The sequence below is a fragment of the Rhineura floridana genome, chromosome 7 (assembly GCF_030035675.1).
Source record: "Rhineura floridana isolate rRhiFlo1 chromosome 7, rRhiFlo1.hap2, whole genome shotgun sequence".
Lineage (NCBI taxonomy): Eukaryota > Metazoa > Chordata > Lepidosauria > Squamata > Rhineuridae > Rhineura > Rhineura floridana.
The window spans coordinates 51,141,383-51,157,505 of record NC_084486.1 but is presented as its reverse complement, the minus strand read 5'-3'; the positions used below and the strand labels follow the sequence as shown (position 1 = coordinate 51,157,505).

The 16,123-nt window shown below is 39.0% G+C and overlaps 1 protein-coding gene across 5 annotated transcripts in view; it reads left to right on the top strand.

Annotated features, from left to right (window-relative positions):
* KNDC1 (kinase non-catalytic C-lobe domain containing 1) overlaps nucleotides 1–16,123 on the top strand; it is a 104,108-nt gene that overhangs the window by 73,958 nt on the left and 14,027 nt on the right. For all 5 annotated transcript variants that reach the window (XM_061635588.1, XM_061635590.1, XM_061635589.1 and 2 more), the window contains 8 exons: nucleotides 2,648–2,988; nucleotides 6,085–6,178; nucleotides 6,276–6,373; nucleotides 7,273–7,493; nucleotides 8,640–8,753; nucleotides 9,143–9,287; nucleotides 9,515–9,697; nucleotides 14,848–15,042. In XM_061635588.1, the coding sequence (XP_061491572.1) occupies nucleotides 2,648–2,988; nucleotides 6,085–6,178; nucleotides 6,276–6,373; nucleotides 7,273–7,493; nucleotides 8,640–8,753; nucleotides 9,143–9,287; nucleotides 9,515–9,697; nucleotides 14,848–15,042 (1,391 nt within the window). The remainder of the gene's footprint in view (nucleotides 1–2,647; nucleotides 2,989–6,084; nucleotides 6,179–6,275; nucleotides 6,374–7,272; nucleotides 7,494–8,639; nucleotides 8,754–9,142; nucleotides 9,288–9,514; nucleotides 9,698–14,847; nucleotides 15,043–16,123) is intronic.

Sequence of the window (16,123 nt, the reverse complement as noted above, 5' to 3'; positions counted from 1 at the left end):
ATATACACATGATTGGAGGAGGGGGTGATTGTAAATGGTATGGTCAGAAGGAAAGGAAATGCAAAAAAGCACAGACAGTGATAATTAACAGTTGTAATTCACTCAACAATTGTTGATATCACAGTCCCCATGGCATTGGTAAACCAGTTAACACACATAATAAGCTAAAAACCCTGTTTCAGTTTATGCATTCTAATTCAGCAATTTAATGTTGCAGCCTCCTTTTGAAGTTCTTTTGCTCCAGGACGGTCACTTACAGAATGTCCTGGGAGGCTGAAATGTCCGCCCTCCCCTTTGCCCAGCTTTTGAATTATGCAATTTCTGATGTCAGAGTTATTTGTGTTTATTCTTTTGCATAGAGACTGGCCTGTTTGTACTATGCAGAAGGACATTGCTGGCAAATGATGACATCTATCACTTGGAAAATGAGCAAGGGGATGAATATCTAATGTAGATAACATTATTAGGTTCTGTAATAGTGTTGGCATCTGTGCTGGCATCCATATCTCTATTATTTGGCATCTGGTTGCTGGTGAATAGCTGTTTTAAGTTGTGGGCATGGGGGCTATGTGTAAGCAAGTACAGGTCTACCATCCAAGGCCTGTGAGAGGGAATTGTCATTTTTCAGGATAAGCTCTAGAGTGGTTTCAGTTGGGGACTATAAGTGACAGCAACTGGTGTTCTTGCTTTTTTTTCTAGGTCTGCCTTGTAGTAGATTTCTTAATAGCAGTCTGGCCTTGTTTTTCACTTCATGGGGGGAGGTTAATGTAGTTTTAGGAAGCCTGGTGTAAATTATTAAGTTGTGAGTATCTGATGAATCTGAACAGATATGGTGTAAGTAACTGTGGATGAGTACAGAGTGGCAGAGTTTGGTAATTGGGTGTGCTGTAGCACATATCAGGAATATCATTCCTGATGGCTTGTGGGCCATCTTGGTAGTTGGTCTCAGCATTCATGGTAGTTAATGTGATTTCTGGGAGATGGTAAATGAACTGTAGTTTCCTCAGGAAGTCAGTGGTATCCCTTATGTAACTTAAGAGTATTGGTGACATATGGTCTGAGAGTAGAGACCCCCCAGTGGTGATGGCATCAAAGCCCAAAAGTATATGAGGCACCCAGGGTTGCCTAGTTCATGTATTTTGGGTAGCAGATAGAAAATGCTTAGTCAAGCCTCCTCAGGTTTGTCTGTACCACTTTGTTCTTGCATATTTATAGGAAATTAATTCATCAGATTTTGTAGTTCCTTCTGGTATTCCTCAGTGGGAACTGAGAATAGGGGCCTGTAAAATGTGGTGTTGGAAAGTTGTGCCTTATCCTCCTTTTATAGTCTGCTTTGTTCATAATGATGACAGCATCTCTTTTGTCAGCATTGATGATGATGTCACTATGGTTTCTGAGACTGTGGATGGCATCAAGCTGCATGGCAGAGATTATGTAGTAAATTATGCTCTTAGCTGATTATCTCAGCTTGGGTGCAGTGGCAGAAGTAGTCTCCATAAAAAAATCTAATCCAGTGTTATGGCCTTCTTGAGGGACCATGCAGATTTTTTTCCTATGGTGCTAAAATGTTTTTGTGTGTGTCAGTGTACTCTCCACTGGTGTGCTGGGAAGATGGTAGTTGAGTGCTATAAATGTCATGGTAGAAATATTCTACTAATAGAAATATTCTATTCTAAGCTTTTTCCCCGCTCGATTTCACATTTTCCTGATGTTCATAATTTCTGCTTTTGACTCACAAATAGCGAAATAGATTTAGAAATGATTATTTTTGAGAGAAAATATGTTTAGAAATGAGTTTGAAAGAAAATGTATTTTTATTAAAAATGTTTTAAAATATAAAAGTGAATTTTCAAGCAGATTTTTTTTTAAATCACAGATTAATGTGGGAACAGGATACAGTATACTTAAAGGTGAACACACATGAAAGTGACGTGGACTGGAAGTCGACTGATCCATCCATTCCTACATGCTACAAAGATTCATTCCCTTTTACTGATTGCTATTCAAAGATAGCTATGATGCCTTAGAATACCATGTTTTCAATCACAATAAAATCCCCACTTTACCTATAAGACTGTAGTGGAAAAGTTGGACAAAATCCATCCTGCAACCACTTTGCTAGAGTAGCATGTTTTGTTTAAATTTCTTTATTTGTATGCTGCCTCTACAAAGCTTAAGGTGATTTCCAGCAAAAATAATAACACAGTTTAAAAAGGACAATATTATGAACAACAGATGATTGTAATATTTTTGTACAACCTGCAGCAGAAGTAATATAAGGCCACCATTGCTGCTCTGGGCTCCTTTGGAAGGAAGGGTGGGATATAAATTCAATAAATAACAGCTGCAAGAGCAAAGCAGCTTTAAACTGCATTGGGAAAAGTCATTTTATAACCTTTGCACGGTTGTAGTCAAGGCTATGCAGAATGTCCTCTCCTCATACAGTGTAGAATGTACAGATCAGTTGTGCTCCTGTGGGGAAAGGGCATGTGCGTGTCTGGTCATGAAGAAATTTGAAGGTTGCCACTATACATAAATAAAAAAATAATGAAAGCTCTTATGAGAATTGGCTCGGTGACTATTGCTGCTCTCAGAAACTTGGTGCGCATGGTTTTTCACATAAATGCGGTTTCTGTTGCTGGCACAGATGGAGATGACCTTCCACAAGATAATGCTGAAAAGGAAGTTGAATCACAGAAAATTACAGTTGGAATAGAAAAAGATGATGGTGAATGCTTGCAGACCAATAAATGTTACCTCAGTCCATGCTTGCCAGAAGAGAATCAAGAACAAGATCAGGTTCCAGCAAAGATGGAGGAAAATATTTACACCTCTTCTCCCTGCTTTTCTGAATTGTGTGGATTTTGTTCTGATTGGAGCAGTGCATTCTATGGTTCAGAATGTTTTAGTTTGGAAGTACACCGCTACATCAGAAAACTTGGAAAGCGAAAAGCTAATGAAACTCAAGACATTGATGCTAAGAAAGCAGTATGTATTCTGATTTTCAAGAATGGGAAAAAATGTATGCACACTTTTTTGGCTTTAGGATGTAATGTGGAACAATAAATACAGAATGTATTTTAATTCTTCCAAAGATAAACTAAAGCATGCATAGACATGTGATTTCTACAAGGAGCATTCATATAGATGATTTTAAACCACTGGATGTGTTCTTCCATTTCTTCCGATTTCTAGTGGCTATTGTGCACACTATTTCAAGATCCGTTTGTAGTACAGATATGTGTCCATTTAGGTTGTGTAGTCTGCACAGTATCATGAGCAATGTTGGTGCAGGGAACTTCTCTATGCATGTTTAGTGTACATGAAGAAGAATTATGAGACTGCGCTCTAAACTATTCTGCCTGAATATGTAGGCTGAGAAGTTTGTTTGCAAGAGAAACAGACATTTTGGAAATGCTTCTGAAGGAAGAGCTATATTAGTCCCTTGCAGCAAAAACAAAGAAAGAGTCTTGTGGTGCCTTAAATACCATGCATTTATTATGGCATAGTTGTTTGTGGTCTTAAGCCCACTTTATCAGACACATGAAGTGAAAACTCAGTCAATATATATACTGTATAAAGAACAAAATTGTTCAGTGGGAGTTGATATTCAACTCCCTTTATATACCTTGACCAACTAACATTTCACTTCATGCCTCAAAGTGGACATCAGTCCATGAAAGCTTATGCCGTATAATTGTGTTTGTCTTTAAGATGTCACAACAATCTTTGTTTTTGGAAATGCTGTCTCATTTATGTTCCTAATTGCTTACTAGACTTCCACAACTAACTAGTATAAAGGATTTTGTGTAGTCTTTATTACAATTCCAGCAATCGAGCTCACAGAAATCTAGCACGCTCTTGGTATAGAATTTTCTCCCTGCAGAGGTCAAGTAAGTAAGAGAGACATGGTTTGGGGGGACATGTCTTGAATTGAAAATCTTTCACTTTGGATGTTGAATATGTACTTAAATGCAAAGCCTATTCTCAAGAACAACTTAGTTCACTTATCACTTTGTGTTCTTATCAAAGAAACAGAACAATTTTAGTGTTCAAGCATCTCTCGCTTCAGGGAAAACTTAGCTCATCAGGCAAGAGGAGATGGTCCTTATGTTATTTGATCAAAAGCTTATGTTGAGTTAACCTGAAAGAAAACTGGTTTACTCTTGGCTTTGTTGGCTGAATTCCCATTTCTCATTTTTTTCACAAAATGCCTTTCAGTTTACACATGGACATAGAATGCCATACTGCAATGCCACTACTATTTAAGGTAAACACAACCCCATCAAGCTCCTCTTGTTTTATTTAAGAAGTCACTGATTCTAGAATTAACTACGGTGTTTTGTTGATTATTTCCAGTTGAAATAAGTAAAACATTCAGGGTGGTAGTCAATGCTTGTCCTACTCAAAGTAGATCCATTAATAGATATGAATTACTTAGGGTTCATTAATTTCACTGTGTTTACTCTGAGTAGGATTTAGTTGAATACAACCTTGAGTTTTATTATATAACTGCAAGTGTATCAATTATACAGTTTGTTTTTATGTGCATGCTAAGATCACCATCCAGAGAGCTTGGCAGAGAAAGTATACATCAGAGAAAGTGACACATTCTGTGTCATCTTTTTCCTAACATGATTCCTTCCTACTACTTGACTAACTATTTTTAATACTCAGGGAATGGTCTGAATGATTATTTCCACTTAACTTTTTCCATGCTGTAAGAGCGATCTGCTGCTCGATCAAGGGAAAACTACAGCCCCAATCTGATTATGATTTGTTGTAATCTGTTAATAACCCTAAATGGGAATACATATCTTGGTCCGCATCAGATGCATTCATAAAGAGAACAGAATTCACATCACGGTGTACATACCCACCAACTGCACATTCAGATCTCCCTTGCAGGATTAAGAAATGTGTACTCTAAAATAGTCTTCATTAACTTCAATAGGCCTACTTAATATTTGTATACAGTAATATTTCAGGTTTAAGAGTGTTTTTGTTATTTTTATAAATCTGTGAGAAGAAACTCTCTCATCGGTTAATTGTTTCTTTCAAAGAGGGAAAGGAGGTGATAGCAGTCTGACAAGTCACTTAGAACCTGCAGGCAAAAGGTGCTTAAGCAAGCAGCAAAAATATTCCCTTACAATGTGAAAAGCTACCTTGGGTAACTCATGATAGAAATGTGGAATACAAATATTTTTAACAGAAACAAACAAAATATTTGCTGTATGACTTGGCCTTGTTTTGGGTTGTGTGATTAATCCTGATTGTCCCTAGATATTTTTATAAATACTTTGTTCCATTCATCCTGATTTTCATACCTTTTGTTGAAGTCTGCTTCAATTAACAGAACATTCAATTCAAAGCAAACTATAGATTTCTATTCCTGCAAAAAATAATTAAAAAGATTAAATGATGTGTGCCTAATAGTAATGAAAATACTTTTGTTCATCAAAGCATTTTAAGAGTGTTTAAGTACCTTTTATGTGCTGAAATTAGTTTAAATTATTTGGTTTAGTACCTATGAGACAACTGCCCAGTTCAGAAAAATAATTTCATTTCCAATACCCATGGTTTAGCAGATTGGAAGCTCCCTCCCTCCTTTCTTTCATATACCTGACTTTCGTGAAGATATCCTGGTTTATTATACTACACTTTCCTGTGATGTCCAAGCTTGGCAATGGTGGTTTAAGGGCTCACTCCAAATCAAGAACTGATTTTGCATATCCTGGTTTGGAGTGAGCCTTACAATCACAGTTATAATCAGATGTCACAGAAGAGAGATGGGTAGCTAGGAATGCACGACAACACTACTTAGCTCCTGGTTTGATAAACCACTGGTAAATTAGAGCAACATTGTGATGTCTGATCCAGACTTATATGGTTGACTCTTAAAAACACACAATAAAAATGTGACAGCATTTAGTTTTATCTTTTATAACTGGCAAGACCAGGCCTCCTGATTAATTTATTGTTGGATTGTTCTTTTTGCAACCAGCTTCTGCTTATCAGAACTCTTCAGTAAAACCTTTGCATTATTATGAGATTGCTTTCACTTCCCTCTGCCCCTCCCACCAGGAACTTGAACAGATGATAATGATTGAGACAAAAAATTACAGGAAGAGTATAAAATTCTACCAGAGGCTGTCTCATAAGGAGAGAAGAAGCAAAGGTATATTTGTAACTTGTAAATTTAAGAGCTACATTACAGCAATTGCACACCTTTGATGACACAAAGTGGTCCTTATTTCACTTTTTTAAATCTTGAGGTGGTGAAGGGAAAAGTATGTTACCCAAACTGAGGGAACAACTAGAAGAAATGAAAACAAAGGTACATTTTCTTGAACTGGTGAAGAAGTATCTACAGGTAATTCTTTCATATTTTTTTAAATATAAGAAATGGGTATCTACTGTTTCTGTATCAATGCAGCTGGAAGTAGAGGTTTACATACAAGTGTCCAAAATAACATTAGTATTTTAGTGTGAAGAATTGGATACCTTTTCATCAACACCATTCTCGTAGTTCCCTCTTCCCCATCCTCCTACCTAGTGCCATAAAACTGAATAGGGGCTACTGAGCATCAAGCTGTTATTTCTATTTCTTCATCGGTATGTCAGAAATGTTAGAAACCCCATCTGTCTATTACTACTACTAGTAGTATTTATTACCTCCCCTTCACCAGTAGGTCCCAGAGTGGGTTACAACAATTTAAAATTTAGTATTAAAAAGAGTTAAAAGAAATTACAGTCACTAGAATAGGTGATTGTAGAGGAACTGTCTCTCTCTTCCTAGATGTTATAGAGGTAGAGAATGAGAGAGACAAGATGCCTGTTACTATTGACAAGTGGGTTATGTGCAAAGTGCTCCCATATTGCAGTGACCACAAGGGGGGCTAGAATTAAAAGACACCATTAAGTTGATGATTAAACCTGCTTCCTACCCCTGGTTGACCCCATCCATTTAGAAAAGCAGCCCCTTGCCTTCATGGCCCCATTCTGAGTTCTGTTTCTTAGCCACACAAGAATGAGCAGCTCTTTGGAAACATCTGGTTGTCCACTATCAGAATCGGGTCACTGGGCTATCTGCTACAGAAGGAACTCACAGAAGGACCTCTGTGGGTGCAGTGAAGATATGTGCATGCAGTATTTGTATGCTTAATGACCTGTAAATTGGTAGTGCCCATGTGTCTCTTCCCTCACCCTATCTTTGTTGGAAGAGACTTGTCATTTTTACCATTTTGTCTGCCTTGTCTCCTTTTGCTGCAGATTATGTATATAGAGAAATGGGGAGTTGAAGCATGCAACCTTCTTACAGTTGTTAACCTGGCAAGAAGTGAAACTCCGGGCATCAGCTCCTTGGACTGTATGCTCCTTTTCTATAATATAAATAAAACCCAGTATAGAGCCCAGGGTAATGTCAATCAAAGTCAGCCAAGGAATCTACAAGCTGGAACACCACTTGGGCTGATGGCATATCTCTATTCCAGGTACAGTCTATTCTACACTTCCCACAAAAAAATGATGTCTGTTCTCACCCCACTGCCTTATGGAAATGAGAAGGCATTCTAATCTCAAGGCCGCTTCATGCATTTTATGCCGCATGGGGAAACCTGTGGTGATGGAATATCAATGCTCAGTGTCAGAAGGCACATAAAATTGTTCCACAGTTACAATAAATAGTGGAGCTCTGTGTGTCTGCATGCTAGGCCTCCCCCCTTTTTTCCAGTTACGGAGAAGGATGAATGCCGTCCTACCTGGAGTTCAGATCAGAAATCTTTAGGGTCCTCCTGTCCCAAATTAGTGTCATAAATATATTCAATAAAAGTGCAAATACATGCCTACAAATTATTAATTTACACAGGAACCAACACGGAAAAGAGAGTGGTTCTGAAGCAGAACAAATAAGGGTTTATGTCTCTCACATTACCAAAGTAAAGAGAGGAAAAAACTGCAGGAATCAATCCCAGGCTAACGTACCTCCTTTCAACCATTCCCACCCCCAAGTTTAGGCATGGAGAACCAGATTCTCTTTTTATCATTTTAACTATGGGGGCAAGGGGGAATTGTTGTCTGCTCTGACTTGGATGCTGTAGTTGATACAGGCCCAGTGGATGTAACTTTGGCTCCTGCATGACTAGTGTTGATGGACACTTTTCGATTTATACAGCCCGAGAATATCGACAGGATTCTTGGAGAGGTGAGGGCCACCACATGTGTGCTAGATCCTGGCCCCTCCTGGATCATTAAAAAGGCCAGGTGGGGATTGGCTGAGTAGGTAAAAGGAGTGGTTAATGCCTTCCTACAGAAAGCCAGGGTCCCAACATGCCTAAAGGATGCAATTGTACAACCCCTATTGAAAAAGCCTTCCCTGAATCCTGCCATATTGGATAATTATTGGCTGGTCTCCAGTATTCCACTCCTGGGCAAGCTATAGGAACATGTGATGGCATCTCAGCTCCCAGAGTTTCTGGATGAGACAGATTATCTAGATCCATTTCAATCTGGCTTCAGGCTGGGTTATAGGATGGAAACTGCTTTGGTCACCTTGGTGAACGATCTACACTGGGAACTGGCCTTTTTCCAAGAAAACATACTTGAGCTTACAAAATTGATTTTTCCCTTGTACTCTGCAGAAATGCATTTTTAGAAGGCTATGTACAGCAGTTCCTCTTCACCTTTCGATATTTCTGCTCACAAGAAGAACTTTTGCAATTTCTCCTTGATAGAATCAGAATCACATTACCCAAGTAAGTGTTGAAATAAAGTTGAACTCTGATACATTTCAGTTGATCAGTATGGCTGTGTAAGTAGTTTTTCCTTGTTCCTTCAAAACTGTGAATGATGGCTTTATTTTTAAACTAAAAACATCCATTTAAGTTAGCTTACATGGGATTTATAAAATTTCTTACAAAATACAATTGAAAGTTAAAGAGCTCTCTTCTTGACTGAATGCTTTTCCTTTTGGCCAAAGAATACATTCTTATTTCAATAAACTCTAACACAGGGAAATACACTTATTGTTTATGTTCTTGAAAAAATAAGCTGAGACAGATAATCCTTTCAAATATTTCAAAATTATTATACATGGTGATATATTCAAATGCCCATTTAATCACCAACTTTCTGTTTTTCTTAGTTCAAGCCTGGAATCTTGTTCATTACTTAGCAAAATATACCACCGCACTTTCACCATTCTGCAGACTTGGATTGAAGACTGTTATGCTGTAGACTTTACAATAAACCCTGACTTTATGAATACACTAAAAGATGTTATTTCCAAGGTAATTCACTGTTTTGACAGGAAACTTAAAGTAGCTGTCTTCTAAATGTTATGACAGGCAAGGGTGCAGCAACTTTATAAGAAATATAATTGAAATGAGAAGGAAAAAGCATACCCTAGGGATCCATGAATTTTGTTCCTTAAATAACTCTAGTAGAACAGGATTTGTTTCATAGAAATTAAGGCATTTACAATCTGAAGAAGGCTAAAACCGTGCACTCCTTATAGGCAGTTCTACTCAATGGCTATGACAAATGGTTGCTGTCACTGATGGAAGACATTACTAGCAGGAAACGGAACAATGTTTCTCAGTGCTACAAGACAGAAGAATGGGAAGATGAGGAGGATAGCAATGAAACAAAACCTTTACACTCTCCTTGCAAAAGGATCTCAAAAGATGTTTTACAAAAGGTATGTGACTTCTTTAACTTGCTCTGTGGACAGCAGCACCTGGCATGTTTGTTCTTTCTCTCTCTCTCTCTGATTTGTATTAAGTCTCCCCCAAAACAATGCAATAAACGTCAACAACAGCTGTTACAGAGCCTGAGAGTTACATTTGCAGCAAGGATCAAGACACACAAGATTGGGTTGTCCCAGTGCTGCTGCTCCACTAGTGCAGCAGACTTCTGTTTGTGCAATGGAACTTCCTTTTCTCTCCCCTGCACCCCCAGTGACCCCCAAAATCTGTTCCAGAGGTTGGGAGGACCCTCAGGAGCATACAGGGAGAGGGAGAGGAAGAGGAAGTCCCATTGCACCAGCAGAACTCCACATGTGCAGTGTTGGCTACAACTCAACTTTGGAGATGGTTACAGCTGAACTACTCTTATCTAATCGTTTCCTTCCAAACTGACTATTGCAAGAGTGGTGGCCATAGCCCTATTCCTTGTGAAAAGGTGAGAAAAGGGAAACACTCATTCATAAAGCTGTTTTTCTATATTTCCCACCTGGCTAATGTAGATTGCTGGGTGACTTTCTCATCTAAGACTAATTTCCGAACTCAGAAAATTTATCGGCCCTTTCCAAAAGTGATCAGGATATTTGTTTTTTTTAATTTAAAATATTTATGTCCCGCCCTTAATCCAAAGATCTGAGGGCAGGAACAATAAACTTTCAATAAGCAACAATCAACATGACTAAAAACAGGAGAAAAAGACAAGCAATAAACAACCAGGTCAGCATAAATCTTTGTAAACAGCCATGTTTTAAGCTGGTTATGTTACAGTATATCTTTCTGTTGAGAGAGTTTCTTATTTAAGACCACCAAGTGAGCTTTATAACTAAAGAGGAATTTGAATCTTGATTTTGTCTTTGGTTTGGAAATTTCTAAACCTGTTTTGCCTTCATCTAAAACGTGGTGTAATGTAACAGGTTAATAGCTAAAGTCAGTTAAATAGTTTTAAGTGTCTTAAAATATGCTAGTTATAAAACAGCATTTTACCTATGTTAAAGATCTTTCAGTTAATGTATAGTTTTAATAGGGGCACCAGGAACATTTTCGTGGCCTAATAGCCATTAAATCCTCATGAATTATTGTATAGCCTACAGTAAAGAAAGAAAATTAAAAACCTGGCTACTGTTGATGGTGTTTGCAAAATGTGTCTGATCAATTATAAGAGCAGATGGAAAAGAAGAAAGCCACTGAACAGGAAATACAAAAGTTGTGGTATTACTGAAGAAGTTTGTAGGTGTGCCAGTAAAGAGGAGAAAATAACTTCAAGTGTTTTCTAGTATAAATGTGCAATGACACTGATGTAAGTTCTCTAAGATGGGGATAAATTGCAACTGGAAAAAAGTTTAAATATGTTGGCCTGGTGCCATCCAGCTATTTTGGACTACAATTTCCATCAGCCCCAGCCAGCATGGTCAATGGTAAGGGAGGATGGGAGTTGTAGTCCATCAACACCTGGAGGGTCCTAGGTTGGGAAAAGCTGATATTAATAATGATATTTAGATATCTGGGCAAGATTTCTAAGGATAAGGTGTGGCAGAAGGAAAGTAAAGGAACTATATAATATATAAACAACTATCCCTTCCGTTCCTAAAATTAATGATTCACAAGCATGCCTTTCAGTCTTGGTCTTGTGTGAGATGGCAGTGACACAGCTCAGGGGAGTGCTGTCTCCCCCTTACTCACATTCCTCCTAACTCCAAAGTATACATAAGAAGGCCACACTGCCCTGTGAAGAGCTCATCCAGGAAAGGTGGTTAAAATCTGGAAGTTTAATCAATGGCAGAAATTCAAAAAGGGATTATCTATCTGGTTCATCCATCTGAGAAGTCTTTTGCAAGTGGGTAGAAAATTTTAGCAGTTGGATACTTTGGGTTGTCTGTTGGAGCCTTGTTGTTTTACTATGTTGTGTACACCGTGAGAGTCGGTGATACCTTATTGGTGGAAGGTGTTGTGCTGTTGAAGAATGCCCTTTGGTTTTTGGGTTAAGCCTTATGCAATGGCTGGAGGGGAAAATATTTTCCCTTCAGTTTTTCTATTCATCCAGATGAGTGTAGGTTCTCAATGATGCCCAAAATCTATCTTAATTCTTCAATTAAAGATTTTATTTAGTCCTGCGCAATATGTTTCTAGACTTGTTTTTCTAAAAAAATGGTGATGTGCATGATTTTGCATTTTAATTAGTATTGTGCAACTGTTGTGCTACTTGTTAGCTTTCTACTGCTAAGTTAACTATTAAGGTTGTGTTCAATGGAGCACAAACTCACTGGTTCCATCAGTGCAAGGATTTCTCCTTGTTCTCTCCCCATGCACCCCCTAAATCTATTCTGTTTTCCTCCTACTCTCCAGAGCAGATTAGGAGACAGCACAGGGCACACGTGAGTTGGGAGAAGGAAAGGGGGAAACTCCCATTGTGTTAGCACTAATCCTTGCACTAGTACAATTATTTAGTTGAATACTGTCCTGCCCGTCGTCGAAAGTCACAGACAAGTCTGATTTTTTTTCTCTTTTTATTAAAGTTATGGATACATCGAAAGCAGTGTGTCTCATTCACCTAACTAAGCTTGCTGGGAACCTCGGCCCTAAACTAACACTGACTGAGCATGCTAACGCGGCATTAAGATGTTGACTCAGCAGTGGGGCTTTTCCCCCACCCCCGAGTCAGCTTAAGTAGGCTTGGATTGTGCATGCACATGGAGGCTCCTCCTCAACTCTGCCTGTTGAACTTTCCACCACTGGTGCTTCCGCATATGGGGCGAAGGTGGTTTGAACTCCGGCTCCCCCTCTGATGCAGGGGGCTCCTAACAGTCAGTTCGGGCATGGGAAACTGGGCAGTGCTGGGTGGGGAAATGTCCAGTGTGTCCATCTGCATCTCAGAGATGGGGGGGCACAACCTGCTGGGGAGCGTCCAATGAGCTAGGTGGTGTTTCGGCGGGGAAATCAAGAGCAGGAGAAACAGTACTGTCTGAGATGGGGATTGGGGTGCCCTGCAAGTCCACCTGACTGTCCTCCCCCCTCTTGGGGCTCCCAGTCCAAGCCCTCATCTTCTGACTCGTCTTTGACCCTTCTGCCTGGCTCACAACAAATACTGCCTTTAGTTTGTTTATTACTAACTATTAATCTATTCATTTAGATTAAAGCTGTTAATCTGTTCATTTAATTTGTTGCTAATTATGTTGTGGAGATATTACTGATTAGTGCTTGTGAGCCTGGCAATGTAATGGGAGGAGTTACATCTTCTGTCACTTGAAAGAAGACTGTTCAAAGTATATTGCTTGGGCATATCAGGCTTTGCCTTCTTCCAGGTTTGTTGAGGAACACTGCAGGGTTTGGGTTATACATTGAATTTGTTGCCCTGATTTATGATCTATACTAGAAGGGGAGGGGACCATGACCTTTTTGATTCTGCTAGGGGTTTTTTATGTCATAAACCATGGTGGTATTTAAGAATCCTGGTGTGTACTGTGAGCAGTAAGCTTTCTTTGCAGTAGGATGGTTCCTTGAGTATGGTGCTGAGAATAATCTTACACAGTTCTGCAAACCCATGCTTTTCATCTACCTGGAACTACTGGGTGAGGTTGTCCAAAGATTTGCAGTACAACATCATCACTATGCTGGTGATACACAATTGTGTTAGGGTTGTCTGCGAATGAAATCTTTGATAGGCTGGATGAGTGTGAATAAACTGAAATTCAATGCAGACAAGATAGAAATGCTGATGGCTGGTGGCCCTGTGAACTACATTCTTGTTAGAGTTATATTCTCCCTTAAGGATTAGAACTACTCCTAGATCCCATATTGCTTTCAGATGCCCAGGCAACTGTAAAGGCCAGAAGTGCCCTTGGCTCTTATGTGGAACTGATGATCACAGAGCTCTTACAACACTAATCCTGTCAGTTTGTTTCTGGACTAAATTTGGAATGCTAGTTTTGAACTTCAAAGGACCAAACAGAATAAGTGTGGAAAACTTTAAGATGTGCCTCTTCCCATATATATTGCATTTGAGTTCAAATAAAGGAGAGATGTTACTTCAGGTGCCAGCTGTATTAAGACTACTACATAGGATTTCCCCCCCTGTAATGGCTCCTGCATTATGGAATTTTCTTTGCAGGAAGATCCTCTAGACAAGCACTGTTGTAACTTTTAGAAGTAAGTCTAGTAAAAAGTAATAGGTTTTCTGAGACCTCTTGTTTTTTAATTTCATTTTGCTGGAGTGCTGTTTTAGTTAAACATTTTCTGTTATTTTTAATTGCATTCTATAACCTGTTTGAAGGCTGCCTTGGCATTTATATATGTATAAATAGGTAACTAATGAGATTTCTAAGTATGGATATCGGCTCAAAAGAGAGAGCTCTGTAAAGAGAGCACCTTAAATTAATGAGGGACATATTTTTGTCCAGAGCTAACTTAGCAACCAATTACCACTTCAAATATGAAGATCAGGGCAATTCTGTCAAACTATTTTTTAACCAAAACGGTTTCATTATAAAAATTTAAACATTCACTGTTAGCATATCTTGTTCAATGTCAATAAATCCAAGCAACAGTTCATTTTCTAGCTAAGGCTTATACTTAGAATGATTATAAACCTGAAATATTGAACTGTGAAGCCTAAGTTATTTTAATGCAAGGAACAATTACAAATAATAGTACTGTAAAAAGATAGAATCCTGTTCAACTGGACTTGTGGACTGTGCTCTCAAATGGAGGTACAGTAGGGCCCCACTCATACGGCAGGTTACATTCCAGACCCCCACTGTAAAGCGAAAACCGCTGTAAAGCGGAACCCATTGAATAGAATGGCACACGATGCCTGAAAACCGCCGTAAAAGCGGAACAAGTGCCATATGAGTGGGGCTTTAGTCTAATTGCATCTAATTGAGACCGCTGTATTAGCGAAGAGCTGTAAAGCGAAGCACTGTAAAGCGGGGCCCTACTGTACTCATATTAAATTTTATACCATAGTGAGTTATAATCTAACTGCATAGATTTATTGTATAGATTCTGTCTCCATAAGCTAGTTTACTAATTTAATGTATTCCGCTTATGTAATAATTCAGTTTTGCTTGAATACAATTATAGACAGAGCAAAACCTTTTGTTTTCTTTTACAGAACTTTAACTGGAAACTCTCGAAGAGAAGTGAAGTTGTTGCACCTTATCAGAGAGACAAACATAGTATTTCATCAGCTTTACCAAATATAACAGAAGAATTCTCAGGCCTTTACACTAAAATAGATGGAATACCATATTTCTTAACAGAATATACTGCACAACAACTTTGCTGTCAGCTGACCCTGTTGGAACAGGTAAAATGGGTTCTCTTTTATTAACTAGAGCCAGTGTGGTGTAGTGGTTAGAGTATTGGACTACGACCTGGGAGACGAGGGTTCAAATCCCCACATAGCCATGAAGCTCACTGGGTGACCTTGGGCCAGTCGCTGTCTCTCAGCCTCAGGCAATGGTAAACCCCCTCTGAATACCGCTTATCCTGAAAACCCTATTCATAGGGTCTCCATAAGTTGGGATCGACTTGAAAGCAGTCCATTTTATTAACTAAAAAGGTATGCAATTACTTCACTTCTCCGTTGCTGTATTCATACCACTGTGCAACCTAAATGCTGTGACGCTTAAAACCCCAACCTACTCCAGCTACATATCTAAGTTTTCTACACGAACATTCACCAACGTGCTTTTTTAACCTTATACTGTATAAAAATACATTTCTGTAAATCACAAATAAATCCATGTAGTGCTGCTTCATGGACTTAAGGGGATGAGTTGAGCATAAGAAGTTAGTTAAGCTTAGGGTCAGTGTGCCATCAGTTTTCCAATGTTTATGAAAGACACAGCAGTTGATCGATTGGGCGTCACTCAGTCACCAGTGATTGTGTGAAGAGAGCAGTTGTGAACCCACAAAAGCCTCATGGGTAGCTGCAGTATTAAGCCCCCTAAAAATGCCATTTAAAGACATTAAGCGGTTAAGGCCTAAAGATATCAGCTTTCGTCTGAGGACACACATCTCCAGACTCACCTATGTGACCTGGCTGCATCAAATGCAGGTAATGTATCTACCTGGTCTGTGTTGCTGTGGCTCCCAAGGTCAGTTAATATGTTTCCTGAAGGAGTCATCTATTGTGTTGTCTAATATGAATGCTCATGTTCTTTGCCTGGCCCAGTAGGAGACATGAAGGAACTATCAGTTTGCCAGACACTTTGATGATAAAATCATTTGCACCCACCATGGTCTGGATTATGCAGATTAGCCAAAAGAGGTGTCGAATTTTACAAGATAGCATTGTGTTTTTAAGAACTGGGGATGTGAACAAAGTATGTGGCCATATCTGACCAACCACCTATACACTCAGCCCTTGCCCCTCTTGGCTTACT